This window comes from Papio anubis, chromosome 4, assembly GCF_008728515.1.
Source record: "Papio anubis isolate 15944 chromosome 4, Panubis1.0, whole genome shotgun sequence".
Taxonomy (NCBI): Eukaryota; Metazoa; Chordata; class Mammalia; order Primates; family Cercopithecidae; genus Papio; species Papio anubis.
In genome coordinates, this window is record NC_044979.1 from 89,071,335 (window position 1) to 89,094,466 (window position 23,132).

At 34.5% G+C, this 23,132-nt stretch overlaps 1 protein-coding gene across 1 annotated transcript in view; it reads left to right on the forward strand.

The window, feature by feature from the left end:
* LOC116268674 (histone deacetylase 5-like) overlaps nucleotides 1-23,132 on the forward strand; it is a 194,852-nt gene that overhangs the window by 137,106 nt on the left and 34,614 nt on the right. Inside the window, exons 7-8 of the mRNA XM_031665859.1 lie at nucleotides 1,561-1,694; nucleotides 20,117-20,201. Of these exons, the coding sequence (XP_031521719.1) occupies nucleotides 1,561-1,694; nucleotides 20,117-20,201 (219 nt within the window). The remainder of the gene's footprint in view (nucleotides 1-1,560; nucleotides 1,695-20,116; nucleotides 20,202-23,132) is intronic.

Below are 23,132 nucleotides of genomic sequence, written 5' to 3' on the forward strand. Positions count from 1 at the left end.
ACATTCTGGCATCAGATAATAAAAACAGAGAGTCCCAACCACATCAAAATTCATTATGGTCAATATAAGAATGGAAAATTACAGATTAACCCCATTCATGAATATACTCAAAAAATATCTTAAAACAAAGTATTAGCAAAACAAATCCAGGTGTGTATTAAAAAGATTATATATTATGACCAAGCTTATTTTACTTCCTAAATGCAGTGATGGCTTCATATTTGAAATATTAATTAATGTAACTAACAACACTGTCAAATTATGGGGAAAAGTCTATCTGTGTAAAGAAATAATTAGATTAAATTACATTTGTAATGAAATCTCTAAGTTAAATTAGAAATAGAAAGCTCCCCTCTTATACTGAATGAAACTACAATAAGATGCCATTTTTTTTTACCACCCACTTAGCAAATCATACCAAATGTTGGTAAGGATGTGACTTAACTGGAACTCTTACATATACTGTTTCTGAGAGTGGGGCTTGGTAATAGCCCTTTGGAAATAATCTGGCATTATTTAGCAGATTTTAAGACTCAACAATTCCATTTCACATGTGCATATGTGCACCAGAAGACCCGCGTAAGAATGTTCATGGTGACATTATTTGTAATGGTAAAAAACCTGGAATTTGGTGATAACAGGAAAACCAACTCTCTGTCAATAGAAGAACGGGTAGATAACCTCTGTTGACATATAATGGCCTACTAGACAGCAAAAAAACTATAGCTACAGGCATCAACAGAGATGAGCTAACAAAATACATGAAATTAGTAAGTTGCAAAACTTTGAAACCATTTTTATAAAGTTCAAAAACAAGGAAATTAAACAAAGGAAAGCAATGGAATTATAAACTCAGGATCCTGATCTCTCACAAGGAGGAGGATAGCTACTATCAGGGAGAGGCACATGGGGGTTTAAAAAGTGTTGCTAACTTAATTTTCTGTAAGTTGGAAGGTAAAAAAGCAGATATTTGTCATATTATTGTATTTTATAACATGTATAGATGTTATTCATATTTTGCATTTATCAAAGTTTTCACAATAAAATAATGCTTATAAAAATCTAATGTAATAGATTTTATATTACATTAGATAATGTAAATAATTATGTTAGATAATATAAATTTGTAATAGATAGCAATTGGGGGCATAGAAAACTTTCTATAATAAAGGCCGATGATGGAGACAGGAAGCATATGGCAAGCAAATGGAACAGTTTACCTTGTTAACACCGGCTGAATCATATTCAGTTTTTTTTGTCCAGGTATGTACAGACTGTGTTATGAAAAGCAGCGCTGTGCACTGGTGAAGAGCCAGATTGGTGCCAGTCTTGGTTGTGATACTTCTTAGCTGTGAGATCTTGGGCTTTGGGTCCGTTATCTGTAAAATAGAGATAATAATAGGACCTAATCCATAAAGTTATTTTGAGTATTGAATGAATTAGCACACAGAAAATGCTTAGTAATGACTTACTCGAAATATGTGTTCAATCAACGTTAGATTCTAGTGATCATTTTCTCTTGATTTAATACTTTGAAATATTCTGTTTGTATTATGGTAGGTTTTGGTCATTTGACGAAGCAATTGATGACGTTGGCTGATGGACGTGTGGTGTTGGCTCTAGAAGGAGGACATGATCTCACAGCCATCTGTGACGCATCAGAAGCCTGTGTAAATGCGCTTCTAGGAAATGAGGTAAAAAAGTAAAAGTACAAAAGGGCAGGGGTAAAGATTCAGGGATGTATGCATGTATATTTTTAAACTAAAAAAAAAAAAAAATTCTGCATACTCAGAAAGCTTAACATTGCTCTTACTATTAAGAAAGAAGGTAAGCCTTAGATAAGATAAGTTTACATGTTCTCATATACTACAGTGTTATTCCAGGTATAGAATCCACATAGCACTCACTCCCTTCAATCAGGTTAGCCACAGAGCTCAAAAATAAGAAGAACGTTTTGTCTACTGACCCAACCAATGAGTATGGAAACATTGAATAAGAAATAAAACTTTTAAAAATGTCTGGAGGTTTCTTGTAGGATTATGTTATTTCTGGAAAAAAAAAAAAACTATTTTAAAAATTGGTAAACTATTTTTGTCAACATTTAAGAGTTCTTTATGCTAAGAGATAGGTATTTCCATCTTACAGATGGTGAGAATGAGTCTCAAAAATGTTGAGAAATCCATCCAAAGTCATGTAGTCAGAATGTATTATAAGATCCAAGATATGAACATGAATCTAAATGGCCAAAGACCATTATTTTTTCTTTCACATGAGATGGCTACATTGCAACATATTTTCTGACTACTCTGCAGAATTCAGATCCAATTGCTATGAGGTTCACTTCCAGCTCATGGCAACATTTTCAACCAATTAGTTGCAATTCAGCAAATATTTCAGTTTCTATGTATTCATTAATATTATCCATTAACTCATTTTCTGTAGTGATTATACAGTAGTGTTAGGACTATCATACGCATTTTGCCTTTTATGAATTTGCAATATGATTTTGCTTATTAGATAAACATACACAAAATCTTTTTAAAAATCTATCATTCATATCATTTTTAACTGTAATGCATGCCTTTGCCTATAGTATTTATGAAACAAAATGTACCTTTTCTTCTGCACATAGAACATATAGTTCTTATTGTCATTATTTTATAAACCTGCAGTGTTTCCACATGAATATTTTTCATATTTATTGAAGTAAAAATGTACATTGTTAATTTGAAGAAAAAATATGAGAGAGAAAACTTAAGCATTGCTCAAATACTTTACTCTTGTTATTTTTATTTTATTTTTTCCTGAGACAGAGTCTCACTCTGTCGCCCATGCTGGAGTGCATTGGTGTGATCTCGGCTCACTGCAACCTCCGCCTCCTTGATTCAAGTAATTCTCCTGCCTCAGTCACCCAAGTAACTGGGATTACAGGTGTGCACCATCATGCCCAGCTAATTTTTGTATTTTTAGTAGAGACGGGTTGTCACCATGTTGGCTAGGCTGGTCTCGAACTCCTGACCTTGTGATCTACCCGCCTCGGCCTCCCAAAGTGCTGGAATTACAGGCATGAGCCACCGCGCCCGGCTGTCTTATTAATTTTAGACGGCACAATAACCCAAAGGATGTAATTATCTAATGATTAGTGTCAACAAAGTACTGCTGTTTCAGATCACACACAATTCAAGGTGTGTAAAATTTTCTAAAATGTTAGTGTCTTTCTGAGATGCCTGTAAGTCAATAATGTCAAACAGAATGTTGAGTATTCTTTTACTTTTTGTAGTAGTAATGGAGTGCGAGAAATAAATGCTATTTTTACTTTATAAGTTGATGTTGGGGTGCTTTTTTGCCCCCTAGATAAGATTTTTTGCATAGTCCCCTGTATTCCGAAATCACTTATTTGATTTTAAATATAGAAACATGTTACAGAAGCATATTGATATTAATATTTGCATTATAAAGGTTTACACAGATGTGCAGACAATCAGAATGAACTGTGGATTTGTGGCTCCATGGATAATTGACCTAGCCAGAAAGAAATGTTACCTGAGTGCAAAAGCCAACCACTTTTCTGCCTATGTGGAAGGAAATCAGGGATTTTACTGCCTTTCTTTGAACACATGCATTCAAATGAGATTCTGTCTCTATACTCTTATAAAATCTTTTGCTCTTAACCCAACATTTCCAATGAGGATGGAGTGATCTCTCCTATGATCTCCTTCTTTAAGAAATGATTATGTTTCAGAACAGATTCAATTGTGTGAAGTTAACATGTTTTTCTTAATTTATCTGTGTTTACTGTAAAGCAAAGTGTGTTTTGTACCTTGCTGCCATTCTATGCCCTTTTGACTGGGAGAACTCTGGTCATTTTAGTACATGTGCTTTTCATGGAGATGAAATAGACTGCTTTTATAGAGCAATTAGTGACATTAAAATTTATGGCAATATGAGAGAGTACATATTCTTAAATACTCCTGTATGAAAATATCTTGCTGGCTGGGCGCGGTGGCTCATGCCTGTAATCCCAGCACTTTGGGAGGCCGAGGCGGGTGGATCACGAGGTCAGGAGATGCAGACTGTCCTGGCTAACATGGTGAAACCCCGTCTCTACTAAATATACAAAAAATTAGCCAGCGCGGTGGCGGGCGCCTGTAGTCCCGGTTACTCGGGAGGCTGAGGCAGGAGAATCGCGGGAACCCGGGAGGCGGAGTTTGCAGTGAGCCGAGATGGCGCCACTGCACTCCAGCCTGGGTGACAGAGCGAGACGAGGAAGGGAGGAAGGGAGGGAGGGAGGGATTCAAAATTCTGAATTAAATATTAAAACCACCCTTTTAAATTTATGAATGACTTCCAAAAAGACAGAAAAACGAGAGTGAATACTGCAGTTGTTGGCTACCCTGGTGGCATCTGTTTGAATATCACCAATTGGTGAGAGTTTGAACATTTATAATCTACTGCATATTGCAAAAGATAGTCAGAGCCTTAGGCCTAGGAAGGAAAGGGAAATTAATTGGAGACCAGAACACAGAAAGAATGACAATGATGTCACCTGATTTAAAGTTTGAGACCTGTGCCTTTTCTGTACATGTTTAGAAAGACCATGCCTGAGAAAGAGAAAGGAATAAAGGTATCACTGGAAAATATTAAACCTGACCGTGTGAGTGTTTAGATTGCTAAAATTTCCAGTAAGTGCTAACTGAAATGATTATTTTTGGCTATATTGACTATTGAACTTACTAATTAATATGTATGTCTTATGGTAAATTTGAGTTAGTTATTATGATGCCCTAAATACCAGCTTGTCCCTTTTTTTTGGTGATCTTCAGTTGCATAAGCGCAACCTAAAAATTTTCAGTATAAACTAAAGGAAGGGAGGTTTAAATAATGTATACCTTTCTATATTTTTTGTATTAAACTTTCTTGAGAACATAAATAAGAATATAGATTTCCCAGTAGATACTTTAAGGGTAACAATGAATATGGGATTATTGAATTTTTGAAAGGTAAATTTTGTTGTCAGGTCTATCAGAATATGGAAGAACAAAGTTAAGAAAAAGAAAGATTATTAAAAGTGAAAAATTAAAGAAAAATACAAGTGTGTTTTACATTATAATTCATTTGGAAAAAGGAAATGAAAATATAATACATAAAACGCATTAAAGAATGGAGAGTTCTTCTCACTTTCATTGACAATATAATTTATAATCCAAGGCCTGGTTTTCTGCATTTTTTTCAAGGTCAAAGATCATTATGACTACACTGAAGTTTTAAATTTCATACTTTTAGAGAAGTAATATATAAGGCATATTGCATGTACCTCATCATTTTTAAAAAAGTGCATATATGCAGTTTTCACAGTAGTTTTGTATGGTAAGCTATAGGTGAGAAAATACAAAAGAATGTCTTTCAGATACCACCTATTGTGATTTCAAATCCCAGTTTCCCTCCAAACCCTTTATTCAGTGATTAATAGAGCAATTATAACTCATTATCTGGGATTTCACTTTTACAAATAACAAAATGTAGTAAAGCTTGAACTTAAAACATTGGCAGAACCCACTTGAGTTTCTCAACACTGAACATGCAATTGAACTCACATTAGAAAGGTCAAGAGGGGCCTTTCTGAGGGCCTCTGCTCTTTGTCAGATGTATTTATTCATGTGCGGAGGATTAGAATTCATAAACATTTTGCCAGTTTTTTGAATGCTATTTCTTTCCCTTGTTGTTTTTGGCCAGGCCATATCAATACAGCAAAATTTTGCTTCTTAGGACTTATTATCAGCAGAATAATATGTATTACATAACCCAAAGTAATTATAAAATCAGCAGGAACCGTTAGCTCTGCATCTGTGTGGACACATAGATGCGTACCAAAAAACTTGATTTTTAAAAATTTTAGTTATCTGAGTGTTGTACCCAAAACAGGCATTTTCTTCTTTTTAAATATCTTTATCATGAAAATGATCTACTTAGCAAAACATCTCTTAATTATTCTTTTAAGAAATATGTACAAGGTTAGTCAAAATAGTATACTATTGGATTAAAACTAATTTGAGCATGGTACAGGAAACTCCTAGAGGCAACTAATTTTGAAGACATACCAGAAGTCCATTTTTTTTCTTTTTCTTGGCAAAGTTTAGAACTTAGATTTATCGGTCCAATCAGTGCATGATGAATATTTTTGATCTTTTTAAATGAAGCACTTAGAAGCACCAGCTTGGGGTTTGCAAGAAATTGAAGTGAATATTTAAATGAGAAGAATCATTAAGTTGCTTGGAAAGGCATTAGGGATACTTGTGTCAACAGCCACATAGTTTTTAGAATTCATAATAGAAACATCTGTGAAGTTCCCAGAAAATCTGATTTTGGTAATCTGTATTTGAGCTGATTGGCAAACAGTGTCACAGTTGCTTTAAGGCCAAATTTGCCTACTGTTATGCAAAGCCAATTAGTGGCACCCCGGGTTACTTCCTCTGAAAGAAATTTTCCCAAGAGGTGAGAAAAGCTTTAAGCAGTTTCCATTCCTACGGAATCTAAAACAAAAACATTGAAAAACTTCAAGCAAGTCGAAGAAAGGAGAGGACATGTAGTAGTAGAAGCCTTGGGTAGTGAGTTGAGAACATGGCCATTAGAAGATCACCTGTCAATACCAAATAAATGATGATTTCTAAGCTTGTTAGAGGAAAAAGCAAAACAAATTGTGATAGATCTGGAAGCTATTGAAATTATGCTAAAGCCTCTAGTACCGTTCAGCATTTACACTTGGAGCATATAGCATGTTTTGATTTCCCTCATTCTTTTAAAAATTTGGCTTCTGATTTCTTTTTTGTCTCTTTTTTTTCTTTTCTTTTCTTTCTTTCCCTCCCTGCCTCCCTCTCGTTATTCTTCACTTCCTCACTCCCTTCAACCCTCTCTCCCTTTCTCCCTCCCTCTCTCCACTTTCTTTTTAATAACTGCTATCGCCTGTTGAGTATGCTCAGCTGCTTTCATTTGACTTGAATTTCACAAACAGTGGCTAAACTTAGTGATCGTGTTTGTTGATAATCTTTTAAAGATGACGTTTTGCTCTAAAGCTGCTGAAATAGTCTCTTGAATTGACTCTAGTAAGTGTTGACAACCACCCCTGAGGTGAACTCTTGAGATGTTGTTGTCCAAGTTGCTCATCAGGGGTTTGTTTGCATTGGATTCCGAATGGGGAAGTTGTTTTGCCATCTTTTTCATCCTTTAGATTATGTATGGCTGAGGCTTAGTCCATTGGGGAATTGGTGTGAATCTGGGAAAGCTTACAAGCTCCTAAATAGTTGCCATTCATGAGTAAAGGAAGGAGGAACTGAATACAAGGACAATGTATGATATGTCAGAATAATGTTTTTCTATGGTTTTCTTTTAAACTTTGAAAGCTCACCATACTCTGAAAGAGAATGTATGGATAACCTAAAGAGAATAAAACTGTTTGGGAAAAATATTATTTGAAGATACTTTTCAGTGTGGATGTGGTCTATGATGTTGCATTTCTTGTATTCAACAAGGCAGAGCCAAATCGATTGTGGATTTTTTTTGTTTATATGTTTTATCAAATGCCAAGTTAAGTGGAGGTTGTTTGGATAATTCAAAACTTCATTATATAAATTTTCTGTATAGTCTTTAGGTTTTTCAGAGAATGTTAAGGAGAATATGGGCCAGGAACCTGGACATTTCATAGGTTATGGTAACCAATGAAAGAAAGATGCCGGGCGCGGTGGCTCACGCCTGTAATCCCAGCACTTTGGGAGGCCGAGGCGGGTGGATCACAAGGTCAGGAGATCGAGACCACGGTGAAACCCCGTCTCTACTAAAAAATGCACTAGCCGGGCCGGTTGTGGGCTTGTGGTCCCAGCTACTCGGGAGGCTGGGAGGTGCAGGAATGGCGTGAACCCGGGAGGGCGGAGCTTGTAGTGAGCCGCAGGACGCGCCACTGCACTCCAGCCTGGGTGAGAGCGAGACCTGGGTCCTCAAAAAAAAACCAAAAAACCAATGAAAGAAAGAAAGCAGTTCTTTGCCATGGTGAAACAAACATGTAATGATTCTTTTATCTGTCCATTCATTCCTCTTTTATTGGGCATGTATTTTGTGCCCAAAAGTTTTAATATAAGTAAAAGTAAAACAAAGTGCATTGGGAATATAACATAAAACCATTGTTTTTAACTATAGAGATGGAGGAATATTTTAATATTTAATTGGTCTTGAATAAAAAAAACAGACTAATATGAGCTAATATCTAAGGAAAAGATTATCATGTAATGGGAAGGCATAGATAAAGACATTAAGACTTCTTAGAACTGTGGATGGCTCTGTTTGGATTTGTTCATTTTGTTTTTGGTAGAGGAGAGGTATGTTGAGTAGAATAAAAGTACCTTTTGAGTCTGAATCTGGGTAATGGAATATCATAAGGAATTAGAATTTCTGTGAAAAAAATATGGAAGCTTTAAACAAATGAATCCCAAGCTTTGGAGTGAAACAACAGCAACAAAACAGTGTATTTTTTTGTGTGTATGGAGATGGCAGAAGCTCATAGAAGAAAACAAAGCTTATTATGAAAATAACTTTTAGCAATTTTCCCAGATAATCAATAAACAAAATTATACTCTAATCACAATATGCTGGAACCGACTGTAAATGACTTGTGAAAGCCAATTGTGTGTGTCTCTGCTTAAATCTAAGTTCAATAACATCACATTAGTAGCCTGAAACAGGCCATGGTGGGAATATTTACACCACAGAAATCAGCAAATGCTACAAATTAGGACTACTTCTTGGACAGTTAGCAGTTAAACATTTACCGGCACACCACAGCTACATAATGTGAAACAGGTCTTGTTAGCAGAAAAGTCAACATTTGGAAAAGAGTATCATACAAAATCTCTTTAATAAAACAAAAAATTAAGAAAATATTGAAAAATATAAAATTAGCAGATTAAAGGAAGAAGAGATTAAAAAAGCAAACAAAGAGAAGAATACTAAGACACACAAAGTGAAACAGGGCTTACCAAATTTGACTGTCAAATTTAAACTTACTTGCAGAAATGGGGGCAAGTAAACAAGATTTTTGGCATTTAATGTGAGCCAAGCCTTCTTCATAACAATTGATATCCAAACTACGGACATTATGTTGAAACACTACAAATACAGCCCTGAACAAACTTCCTTTCAATGTTGTTAGAACTTTCGTTTGACATGCACTTTTCAATGTATATGGTATTTTCCTAACTCTACTATGTGGTTCTGTTTTCTCATTATGTTGTATATCTACAAACTTACCTTAATGATTAAACAAGAATATCAATAATCTGAATTATCCAACAAATTGCATTCATTATCCTCTTTCCAATAGACCACTATGCCTTCTTCCATTTATTTTTAGGTTCATTTTTAATTACTTAGTTGGTGATTGCCATAGATGTTTAAATGTATCATGTGCAAACTGTCCATGGTTTAGCACCATGGAAATTATAGGATACTATTTGGGCTTGATATGAAACAGAGGCTTCTTCTCTTTGATACGGAACAGAGGCCTCTTCCTCCTTTCATTCATTGGCTGATGTATTGTTTAACCTACATTTCTCCAAAAGGATAAAAACTCAGTTAATAGAATAATAGCTACAGTAATGATCTCAGAGTCTGGCTCACTGGTCCCTCTTACCTTATTCAAGGAATTCCTGCAATATCTCATGCGAGCTGATGACCATGACTGTTCCCTTTACCTCTTGGTCTTCCTGTTACTCTCATAAGATTTATTAGACTTATGTCACTGCTATTGACCAGACATATTTCTTTATTGCTGTGTTGATATCACCCTACATCAACCACATGTAGGTAGGATGCAGGCAGACCCAATCTGAATAATTTCAATAGTTTGTCAGTGTAGTAACTTGATTGTCAGTACAATAACCCTGATTCTGATTTTTCCCCCAATCTATTTGGGCAAGAATTTTAATGACTTCAAACAAATAAAAGAGGTTATTTCGAGAATGACTCATGAATCACAATATGGATAAAATTATAACCAGATTTACTTACACAATCAAATTAAACATACACATCTAATTGCAGACTTCTCTAAGATAATTATTCAAATGAGAGCTGAGTTTTCACCACCAATCCCTCCTCACTAGGGAATTGATAATAGTTCATCAGCATGTAGAGTCAGGTCTTTATCACAATCTGCTTCCCTTGTCCTCTTGGTCTTGATTATCATATTCTTCCAAAGTTCCACAATATCTTTGACCCTGACAACTGAACCCTTTCTGCATTTTGTCTGAGTCGCTTTGCATGTTGCAGGGGGACTTTCAGCTTTATTTGTAAGTGAATTTGTGGCCTTATATCTAAGAATATAACATGTTGCTCTCATGCAAAATATATAATCTCACTTTGTTTCCTGGAAGCACAATAATACAGTGGAAAGAACATGGACTCAAGATCCAGACTTTGTTTCCCTCTTCTCTTATGTCACAATGCTTTTTTTTTTTTTAATTTTTAACTTTTGCTAAACTGTTTTTAATTGTAAAATATAACACTTATACAGAAAACTGCAAAACACGAATGTACACCTCAATGAAATATGACAGAGATCACATATGTAATGATCAACCAAGAGATAGAGTAATGTCAGCATGTCAAAAGACCCCACATTCCCTAGTATCCCTTCTCTTTTCTGAAAGTAACCAATTTTCTGATTTCTAACACTACATTTTAATTTGTAACTTTATATCCATGAAATCATACAATATATAATTCCTTTCTTACTCGTTTTGCTCAACGTTATATTTGTGAGATTTATCCATGTTGTTGCAACCAGCCATAGTTGATTCGTTTGTATTAACATATAGTATTCCATTCCGTAAAAATAATTTTTGGGAAAATGTCACAGTTTATTTACATGTTCTACTTTTAACAGATAAAGGGAATTTTTCCAGTTTGGGGGCTATTGTATCTAATGTTGTGATGGACATTTTATATGTGTTTCTCGGTGCACTTGTACCGACATTTTTGTTGAATATATTTCTACAAATGGTATTGCTGAATCCTGAAATATACATGTGTTTAAGTTTTGTGGATAGCACCAAACTGTTTTCCATAGTTACATAGTGACAATTTGTACTCCTACCAGTGGCATACAAGTGTTTACACAGTTCTGTATCCTTCTAATACTCCATATTGTCAGTCTTTTAAAATCTTAGCCATTCTGTTGGATGTGTAGTAGTATATCACCATGGTTTTGATTTGCCCAGATGCTAATGAGGTAAAGCAGTTCTTCATCTATTTATTGATCATTTGGATGTACTGTTTTTGAAGTATCTATTCAAAACTTTTGTCCACCTTCATATTGTCTTTTTCCTTACGATTTAGCAGTTCTTTATAGGTTCTAGTGTTGGTTTCATGTGTTGAAAGGTGACCTTTGATAAATGAAAGTAACTTTTTAATGTGGTATAATTTATCAATCTTTTCCTGTAGAATTAGTTCTTTTTGTATTCTGTTTAAATATTCTTTCTGGATTCCCAAAGTCATGAAAGATTATTTTTATTTTTTCCTTACTCTTCTCTGAAAGGTTTATTTTTTGACTTCAACATTTAGATGCATACTTCATCCGGCATTGAATATGTATATGTATATATGAATATAGAGGTCAGGTTTGTTTGTTTGTTTCAATGTGAATATACAGTTGATTAAGTACCACTTATAGAAAAGACCATCCATTTGACGGGGCACAGTGGTTCACACCTGTAATCCCAGCACTTTGGGAGGCTGAGGTGGGCGAATCACAAGGTCAGAAGTTCGAGACCAGCCTAGCCAACATGGTGAAACCCATCTCTACTAAAAATACAAAAATTATCCGGGCATCGTGGCATGCACCTGTAATCCCAGCTGCTCAGGAGACTGAGGCTGGAGAATCACTTGAACCCGGGAGGCGGAGGTTGCAGTGAGCTGAGATAGTACCACTGCACTCCAGCCTGGGTGACAGTACAAGACTCCGTCTCAAAAAAAAAAAAAAAAAAAAAAAAAAAAAGGCCATCCATTTATTATGGCTCAGTAGTGTTAACTTCATCCATGTATACATGGAAAGTCTATTCTATTTCACAGGTTTCTCTCTTTTTCTGTGATATTATCAGAGTGTCTTAACTATTGTAGTTTTATAAAACGTCTTGATATCTGGTAGAACAAATCTTTCAGTTTGTTTTTCTTCTTCAAGACAGTTTTGGCTACATTTGGCACCTCTGTATTTTTATATAAAATTTTAGAATCAGCTTGGGTGGTTGTACAAATCACATATAAGTGGATATAAATGGGTTTAGTTCACCAATTAAGACAAAGGTGATTACAGTGTAATAACAGATGCTGTTTAAACAGAAGCTTTCTGTAATACAAGAAAAGTTTGAATGAAGGAAATGAAAAAAAAAATTATCCACCAGAACTAACTGAAGGAAAACTCATGTGACCCTATTAATATCAGATAAAAATGGACTTTAAGGCAAGAGAAAATGGAGATCAAAAGAGATGTTTCATACTAATACAATATTCTATGAACCAAGAAGATAAAACAATTCAAACTTTTTGTGTCTAAGACAGCATGAAAACATATTAAGCATAAATGGAAAGAACCAAATGATAAAATAGGCAAAACCACAATCATAATAACAAATTTTAGTATGCTTCTCTCAGTAACTGGTAAATCATGAAGAAAATAAAAGTGAAGGGTGATGTAGAAGATTTAAACACTTGATAAACTTGCTATAATTTAAATATATAATGGAGTATATATCCCCTAACATGACAGAATATGATTCTTTTCAAGGACATTCTTAACATTTTAAAAAATAGACCATATATGGAGCATAAAGCAAGTTTCAATAAATTTCAACTAATTCAACTAATTGAATTCATACATAGTATAATTTCTTACCACAGTGAGGTAATTAGAAAATCGTACATATTTTGAGCTTTCAAATACACTCTCTAATTCATGTGTCCAAAGAAATCACAGTGAAATATTAGAAAGTATTCTGAAATAAAGCATTATGAAAATATAACATGTGAAAACTTGTGTGATATATAAAGCTGAACTTAGAGAAACATATAGTTTTAAATGTATATATTAGAAAAGAAGAAAGTTTAAAATTAATGTTGAAAGCATACATCTCATTAGAGAATCAAAGCAGCAAATTAAATGCAAAGAAACCAAAGAAGATATAAATAAAATGATAAAATAGAAAACAAGCATATTATATGTAAGATTTTTAAAGTCAAAGGTTGATTCTTTGAGATAAGTAGTAAAATTGATTTTATTCTAGTAAGACTGACCAACAAAGAAGCAGCATGCGTGTCCTGCACTGGGAAAGAAAAGGGGACTTCACTACAGATTTTAATGTTATTAAAAGGGTGACAAGAAAATATTAAAATAAACTTTATGTAAACATTTCGAAAATTTATGAAATGGAATATATGAAATTGAAAAATTATTATAAAAATGCAACTTCACAAGACTGCATAAAAATACAGAAAATTTGAATGGTTCTTTAGTTACTAACAAAATTGAGTTTTTAAAACTAAATTTACCAGGAGAAAACACAAAACCCATATAGCTTCACCAGGCAATTCTATCAGGAGTTTAAGGAAAAAATAACACCAATCACAAATTGTTTTAGAATAGAGGAGTGGAGGGTAGGAAGAATACATCGCAAATAAATTTTTGAGGCCTATATAATACTGATACCAAAAACTTAAGAGAATATCACAAGAAAGGAATATTATAGGAGAATCTTTCTCATAGTCATAGTAGTTAAAACCCTAAATAAAATATTAGCAGTTCATCACATCTTAAATGTTCATAAAATTTGGGTTTACTCTAGAAATATAACATATTAACTTTCCAAACTAATTTATTATAATTCATCACGTTAAGACAATGAAGAAGAAATATAACTATTTCAGTAAATATTTTAAAAGCAGCTGATAAACTACCCAATCATAAAGAACAATTTTTACAAACAGAAATAAAAAATATTTATCAATTTGATGAAGGATAGCTACAAAATAAATACATCAGGTTTAAAGGTGAAATATAGAAATTATTCTTTTAAATCAAAAACAAGACAAAAATACTCTTACTGCTTCATTTCAACATTGTTCAGGGAATCCTAGACAGTGCAATATAGTAAGAAGAAGAAAAAAGGTATCAGTATTGGAGAAAAATAAATAAATCTTTCACTATTTACAGATGATTTGTAATTGAGTATGAAGAAAATATATTAAAATATGTTCATTTAAATTATGAATTAATATGTAAATTTAACAAGGTGAATAGTTAATTAAAAATCAATGAAAATTGAAAACTCAATTAAAAGGTTTAGTAAAAACTAATTATATATCTATATAACTGTCATAACTATAGAAAATAAGTTTAAGAATACACTGGTTTTATGTAACCAGTTATCATTAAGGGAAACTGGGTGAGGAGTACATGGGAATTCTGTACAATATTTAGAACTTTCTGTAAATATAAAATTACTTCAAAAACCTTTTTTAATAATGAGTTTATTTCACACATACATTTTTGTATCCCCACCATTTCCATGTCTGACCACTACTATACTATGTCCTATCATAACATTCCATACATATTTAAAACCAAGCAAAGGGTGGCGTTTCATCTTTAAAAACTGAACAGACATTTTGGACAACACATTCTTGGCAATGGAACCTGGACAATATTTATCAGACATGGTAGGTAAAGTTCTCACTCTGCATTACAAAAAGGACAGGTAGATATCAAATGATACAGAAATGAAAGAAGACAGAAATTTTCTAACAAGCTGTTTAAACTATTAAGGAGACTTCTTGCTCCACTGCCAGAGATCTTGAGTAGCCATCTGGTCAGTCATTAGGAAGCAGTTCTTCACATAATTGATGAACTTGGTTTCCAATTTGGGAAGAGAACCACCTTTTCTCGTACTTGCTTGCATTTTTGCTTTAATGTTTTCCACAGAACTAGGTCCTTTTAGTGTTTTGGGAGGTTTGTTGTTGTTGTTGTTGTTGTTGTTGTTGTTTCCAGTTTTTGAAGGATTCTGGACCTTTTCATCTTGATGTTGATGGTTTGAGTCTTTTTCAGTCTGGTTTGATTTTTGTGCATTTTTGGCTGGAGTATCTTGTATAGATTTCTTCACTGGGCTTTTTCTTCAGCTTCCTTACCCTCATCATCATCATGTTCGTCGTCATCATCATCATCTTCATCAGCAGCAAGTTTTTACTTTTTTTCTATGGAACGTCACTACCACCTCTAGAGACAGATTGCTTTCCAGATATACTTAAGAGCTTCACATCCTCCTCCACTTCATCTTCTGACTGTGCATCTTCCTCCACAGCTACTGTGTGCTGCCCACTGATATGCACTGGCCCTGAACCACACTTCAACCATAAGACCACAGGTGGTGATATTTCAAAGCCCACGAGGGAAGCTGTTGGCTGTACAGACATTTTCAGAGTTGCCAGTGTTACTTTTATTTGGACTGCCTTTAAATTTCATTGCTTCTGCTTCAACAATGTTGAACTGACCATTCTTAAAGAAAACTGGTATTCATTTTCATCATGATCCTCATTAAGTGATAATCTTTGTCAGCTTTAGTTCACAATTGAAAAGATAATTCTGAGGCCTTAGGGGGCTCATGTCCATGTCCATTGAATCTTCCATGGTTTTGTGTCACCCACTTAGGTGGGAGAGAAGACGAATGGAGATATATGACTCCTACTCCAGTGAACAAACACACAGGACAGAATCACACCAGGATTGAAAAAGTTTAATTAAATTATAAATATACATATTTTATATATAGTGTAAATATATACACGTACATAATTTACAAAAGCATTAAACAAACCACATACCTAGAATAAATCTATCTGAAAATATGACCCTATTCACAAAAATCGTAAAATATTTTTAGAGATATTAACAAACATCTAAATAAATTATAGAATATACTACGTACATGGATTTGAGGTCTAGGTATTGGGATGATCCCAGTTCTCCTCAAATTGGGTTGAAGATTAATTTCAATGCCTTTCAAAATTTCATTCCATTTTACTGTCATTCTATTGCTTTTTCTTCCTGCTCAGTTGGAAGAGACCTTTTCTGCTGTAATTATTGGCACGGCCATTCTGCCTCTGCTTGCCTTGGGTCTTTGTTTCTTTTGCATTTTCCTGCTTTTCTGATCTGTAGAAATATCTGCCTACATGTCAGGAAACCTTGCCAATGCATAGGAGAAAATAATTGTCTGGAAATTATGCAAGGGCAGTTCACCTTAGAAAACAAAATGAATTATCACTGCTGTTCTGATTCTTCATCTTAAAACCATATCCTGATTACAGCAGGTGACCAAGAGGAAGAACCCATTTTATTTTGTCTTATTAGCTATGGCGAGCAGAATAAAGGCCACCTCTTCATGGTTTTTTTTTTCAATTAATTATTTCTCCATTTATTCAACATTTTAAAAATGTCTGTCATATACAGTCTCCATATTTGACTTTAAATGACTCACAACAAAGTAGAGAATGGGAAAAAAATGACTTTCTACCACATAAGGTATTTAGTAAATGAGAGTATTTGTGGGGAAAAGGGCCATAGGAGGGGAAGAAATTTGCTCTAGTAGAGAATTTGAGGACCAGGCAATATTTGTGGTGGTCCTTGAATGCTCGTTAAGGTTTTACCAATTGAAAGAAGAATGAAGAAAATAGAATTCAGAGGGAGCAGAATAGATAAAGGTACAGAAATATTAAAATACTTGGCATATTTGGGAAACATCAACACATAACAAAAACACTAACAAGACTATTTAATAGATCCCTTGCTTGATTGATGTATACATCCGTCCTCACACACCTGTTACGTTTGCAAAGGCTCTGTTTAGCTGCCTTTATGTTCTGTTCTGAGTCATGCAAATAAAAAAAATCAGTGAGTTGTTTTTCATATCTCATCAGTACAGCGTAAATCTTAAAACTCTTACTCAACAGCTTCTCCAAGAATATCCCTCGCCTCTTTCTATAGATGAATCTTAGGCAACTAAAATGATTTTTGACGATTTAAATGATCTGATTCTAAAGAACCAGGAAATTACTTATAAGATGATAATGGCCACAATTTTATGGTGTTTTAAAATAGCTACAGTACTTAGAATGTATATGGTATATGCAACTTAACAAACATCTGAATCTTGTCAATACGTTATCATAACTTTCTGAAAATGATGTAGAAAAATAAACTTTCCTGTCACTGAGCCTGAAAATCTGTGTAAAGAATTGGTATGAGTAATGCTTGTGATTAAGCTTTAGATACGATTAAGCTGGATGAGAGTTTTAAGCGTCAAGAGGTTGTGTTAAAATTATCTAGTGTATCTCATAACTCCATGATGATGACTATTACTTAACAGAATTGCTCAACAGAGATGGCATGATGGTTGTGTACTGTTTCCTACATTTGCATCTGCTTTATCTTTCTGTAACTTTTGCATGCAAAAGTTGTCTTGTTTGTATAAATTACTTCCTTAATTATCTTTTAATAACTTCTAGTAATGCCGATTAACCTCAATCGCCACTCTTTTTGCTGTATCTAATCACCTAAATTAAATACATAACAAAACTTTACCACATATTCTTATTTTCTGCTCCAAACATATAAAAAAATGAATATTTATTTAATATTATTTTATTAGTTATTAAATTATGAATAATGACCAGCACTCATTAATATTTATTAAGTGGATGAGTCAATCAGATGTTGTTAGTGCTTACAATTGTGAGTGATTAAATAAATAACTCTCTAGAAAAGACAACCCAATTCTGTGGTCCCACCATAAAAGATTTTAATTTTATAAAAACAGACTCTAAATGCCACTTGCCTTCTTGCCAACGGAGAGAATATTATCCATTGCATAGCTACTGGAGAAAAAATAAAGAACCTACATTGAGAACTTTCTGAATTCAGCTCTGTCTATATGTATACACTCAAAATTAAACAAATTGGGGCAATTTACTGAAGGTTAAATCCTCTAAATGACATTCAACTAAAACATGCAGGGAAATGGTTTGGGAGGTTTAAATGATCAATTTAATTGCCTTAATTCTCCCAATTGCTTTTCAAAGTAGACACAACCCTTTTGCATCTAACTGAAGATTCTAAATTGGGGGTTTAGGGGTGTTTGTATTTTACTCTCAACACCCTGAATCACATATGCGTTCTATATAACCTGAGTGTTTAAAATAGCCCAGACCTCAGTGTTCAAGAGACCAGAAGTTAGATGTTTTACATTATGATCTGCCTAGAGCTTTCTTTCCAGGATCCAGCACCTTTCAATTTGTCAGCATTTTTACCCCAAAGTCACAGGGAAGCTTTCTGAAGAGCTAAATATGCTGATATCGCCTTGTGCTTTTGTTCTTAAATATTGGAACATAGAGTGTCATTTCACGATATTTTATTAGTAAAATCTACCTAGTTTCTATTAAAAATTATTTTCTCTAAGCTCCAAGAAAGGAGCAAAAATTATTTATAAGCAAAGTAGCTCTCTGAACCTTGTCTAATACATAAGAGTTTTCCAAGTAAGCTACAGTTGATGACTCAGTAGTTCCTCTGAGTTAAGAGAGTGTTACTGGACTAACATATCCTTGAAGATACAATTCGAAATACCAGATTTTAAAAAATGATTTTAACGAGTTTTAAGAGTTTATTTCAGAACCTTGTACTGCCACTGAGCGGTGGTGGTGATGTGTTTTGTTTTTTTTTTCCTCTCACCAAACTGTATTGCAAATAAACCTTTTGATGTTTAAAAGTTTTTCTTTGGCAGCTAAGAAAAACACTCTGGAAAGTTATAGTTAGTGAATTTACCCATGTATAAATATCCCTGAGCTAGTCTGTTATCCTATGGCATCTGGAATAAAGGTGCTATTGTTTGAGATTTCGTGATTGAAGAATAGAATAATCAATTCACAGAGACCCTGAGGGGAAGATTCACTCACATATGCGGTGGAAACTTGTAATCCTTGTGTTTTTTTAGATTTTCCTACAGATGCAGAGACATAGATGAGTTCATGCTTTGATGCATCTAGTGACATCGCTTCCCATTCATGCCATATTATAGTTTGATCACCAGTTCTTATTTGAGATGATTAACCTTAACATTTCTAGGAAAACTACTTTTTTGTTAATCCTTTTGTTACTATTACTTTATTTGCTTTTTGGGTCACAATAGCTGGACAACTATTTTATTTGCAAGGGCCCTAGCCATGCGCTTTCTGCTGCAACATGCCAAGCTAATCAGCACGGCATTCTGAGGGATGCATTAGCAGACTTAGGTCTGACAAATAGGCTCTATAAATTATTTAAAGCTTCTCTTCATTTCTTGCAAAGCAACGTTTGCTGAGCTTCTCCATGAAAAATTAGTGTAATTCCGGAAGATCGTGATAGATTTGCAAGGTAGGAATTTGGCCTGTGCTATGCACAGACATCTGCATAGTTATGAATAAAGTAGAAGTTAAATGAAACTGTACAGTTATTTTACATTTGGTTATTTGAACCCTTTCTCTACTACTTTATTCAATGGCCTTTGAATAAAAGCAGTTGGTCTCATGGCTTTCTATCGTGAAGTGTTCAAATGTATACAAGGTGGTTAGATGTAAAAACACTGTGAAAGTATGGATAATAGACTGCCCACTTTCTGTCTATTGCAACTTCCCTGAGGTTTTGTTTGCAGGGCCCAGCTGCGTATACAGACATGATGGAATTTGGTTTTTCAGGAACCTACAAAAATTACACAAATAACTCAGATTTTTAATGAATAATACACAGACATGCACCTGCTTCAGGGACTTCATAGATTAGTCTTGTGACCAATGGAAAAGCCCCTTGGAATTCAATTACATGGATGCAAAACAGAAAATAAAACTGGCTACACTTTTAGAACTAATATCAGCAAAATGTTAACTAGTTCTCGGAGCAAGCTTTTCCTGAGGATTAGGTTGTTTCAATTTGCTTTGCTTCTGTGAGACTTACTATAAAGTCGTAATATTCTGCTCATATTATTATCTACTATTCTTGCAGCTGGAGCCGCTTGCAGAAGATATTCTCCACCAAAGCCCGAATATGAATGCTGTTATTTCTTTACAGAAGATCATTGAAATTCAAAGTATGTCTTTAAAGTTTTTTTAAAAATTCTAATCAGGTAAAACTAACTAAAATTATATTGAGAATTATAGTACAAAGCAACATTTATTTAGAGTTATAATTTGCACATATGTTCTTACGTATATATCTTACTGTGTTGCTCTTAATGCAGCAATCTTATCTTACACTGATGACAAAACGTGGAGACTCTAGATTTAGAATCCTGTTTTTCTCATGCATTTCAGGCATTTGGATTTTTTACCATTATGATCACTAAGCATTTACCCAGAATCATGAAATAAATGCAGAAATTGTGATTTTGTAATCCAATCTTAATGAAGGGTAGTTACCTCCTAATGATGTTGGAATTCAGCAATCATTTACTGATTTATGTGTGTTAAGAGAGGAAAAAAATTAATGAGAAAGCCTCTGTGTGGGAAAATCCAACTTAACAAAGCAGGGTTAAGTCATAGGCTTTTTTTATTATCCAATTCCCTTCACACCCATACATACACATAAGTGCCCATGAGTGCACACACATACTGAAATCAAGCACAAACTAACATGAAGATTAGCATGAAGAGGTAAACCAAAGGGCAATATTAGGTGTCAAGGAGAATTAGGAAAATCCTTAGGTTTGCTACTATCCTGTAGAAGCATTTATTAAGTACCACTTAAGAAGCCACTTGCCAGCTATGTTTTTGGGTCATTGCCTTTGCTTGTTCAGTAGCAATTTGGAGATATGTGTTGACTGGAGTTAAATTACCCATTTATCTGATATTGTGAATATTTACACATCAGGCCATACAGGAACTAGAAATAATTCTCCACTTAATCTCACTTATGCTGGGACTGAGGACCATATGTACCCCATAAACATTTATTGACTACATGTCATAACTGAAATAAACCATATATTTCAAAGACTTTTAGGTATAGAAAAATAAACATTCAAATGCTGGGGTGCACTATTCACGTCTCTGATATAAGCCTAAAGTACAGGAACTGACAGAGACAAAGAAGGAAAGGCTGGAGGTGATTTCATAAGCTTGAGAAGAAAATCCTGTCATTGTCCTGTCTCTGTCTTGTGTCCGCTGGGGCTAGATAAAGAGGGTCTATTGTATGTCATTCTAGATTTCAAAGCAAAGAATCTTGAAGTGATCTTTGACAGCATTCTCCTATTCATCCACGTGCAATCCAATGTATGCTTTCAGGTCATTAATAGAATGAAAATATCTCAGTCTTTATGCATATTATTCATCTTTTTCTGAGCATTGTTTAGCCATTACATACACAGAGTGTTAAAATTGATTGTTCCTATGTATATTCTGAGTATATCACTTCAATAGGCATTTTTGAACTCTTATTACATGTTGATCAATTACCAAGGCACAGAGGTTATGAAGAGGAAGAAGACATAGTTTCCGCATCAGGGAGCTAACAGTCCAATGAGTGAAAGACAACCAAGTAAATAATTCCAATACAGTATTCACAGAGTACACAAGTCATGGAGAAGGAGTGGTCTGTTTCTTCAGTCCCTTTCAACTGGGGGTGAGAGGGACTGGAAAGTAAGGAAGGTTGCTTGACAGTGATATAGCCTGAGTTTGGTTCTTCAGAGCTGAACAGCATGTTGGATGACTGAAGAAAGAGTGAAAATGCTTTGAAAAGAACAACAGAAGTGAAGGACTCTATTTCCATTTAGGTATAAAAAGTCATAGTTGCTATACATCTTTAGAAACTCTACTGTTGCCTTTTATATTGGATCTCATTTCCTAGTAATGACTTTCCACTGCATAGTTTTTTCCTTTCACCACTGATGTTTTCAAGTGACCTCTGCAGTCTGCTCTAGCCAAGCAAACCTGTTTGACTCTTGAAAAAGACTCAAGCTATTATCAAAACTTGCTGTAGGAGTATCCTGCCGCTAAGGATTGTCAATTCCACTTTTCTGTCTCAAACTGCATTTGACACCACCCAACACTGACCACTTGTCTGTGAAATCCATTTCCTTCTAAACTCTTAATGAGTACCCTACCCAGCTTGGAGCATTATTGCTGATCCAACAATGCCATAATTTCTTGAGACCAATATATGGTGGTTCAGTAGTATGTTTATTTTCAATATTTTCTCTTAAAAATATCAAATATTTAAATGTCTCTTAGCTCTGGTTCCTAAATCAGAGGATAATCATCAGGAGGACAGCAATCATATCTTTTTGTCTCTGGATGTCCCTCCAGGAAGGGTTGACAGCAGGTGTGAAGTGCATGGGAGCCTGGCCATTAAAAGTAGGCAGATTTGAGTAGGTAGGACTTGAATAACTCTTCGAGACCACAAACAACAAAGGCCATAAGCAACCAGAGCTCCTCCTTCTGAGTCAAGGATATATGGTGTGGTGGACACTGATTTTGGTATACCCAGAAACAATGCACTCTTCACATCTACTCAAAAGGAGTCTGGTTTTATTAATGAATCTGCCACCAGATATCAGGCATCTCAGGGGAAGTTCAACTTAGCTCCAACTCCAGGGGAGCTGTTTTCAGTCTAAGTCAGTCAACCCACTTAACAGTGATTGGTTAAGTATGTGACTCAATTCAGGTCAATGAAAATCAGGACCAGCTTTATGGGCATTTAGCCTGCATGGTCACATAGGTCCCACACACAGAAGGGCCCCATGCTTACTTAGTGTAAGGCTCTTGCGGTTGCTGCCTAAAATTCTTACTGTGTTTTAAAGAAGCAGCCCATATTTTCATTTTGTACCAGGCCCTATAAATTCTGTAGCCAGTCCTGATGTGGTATATTTATTTTCAATGTTTCTCTTAAAAATATCAAATATTTAAATGTCTGTTAGCTCTGGTTCCTAAATTAGAGGATAATCATCAGGAGAACAGGAATTATATCTTTTTGTCTCTGGATGTCCCTCCAGGAAAGGTTGACAGCAGGTGTGATGTCCATGGGA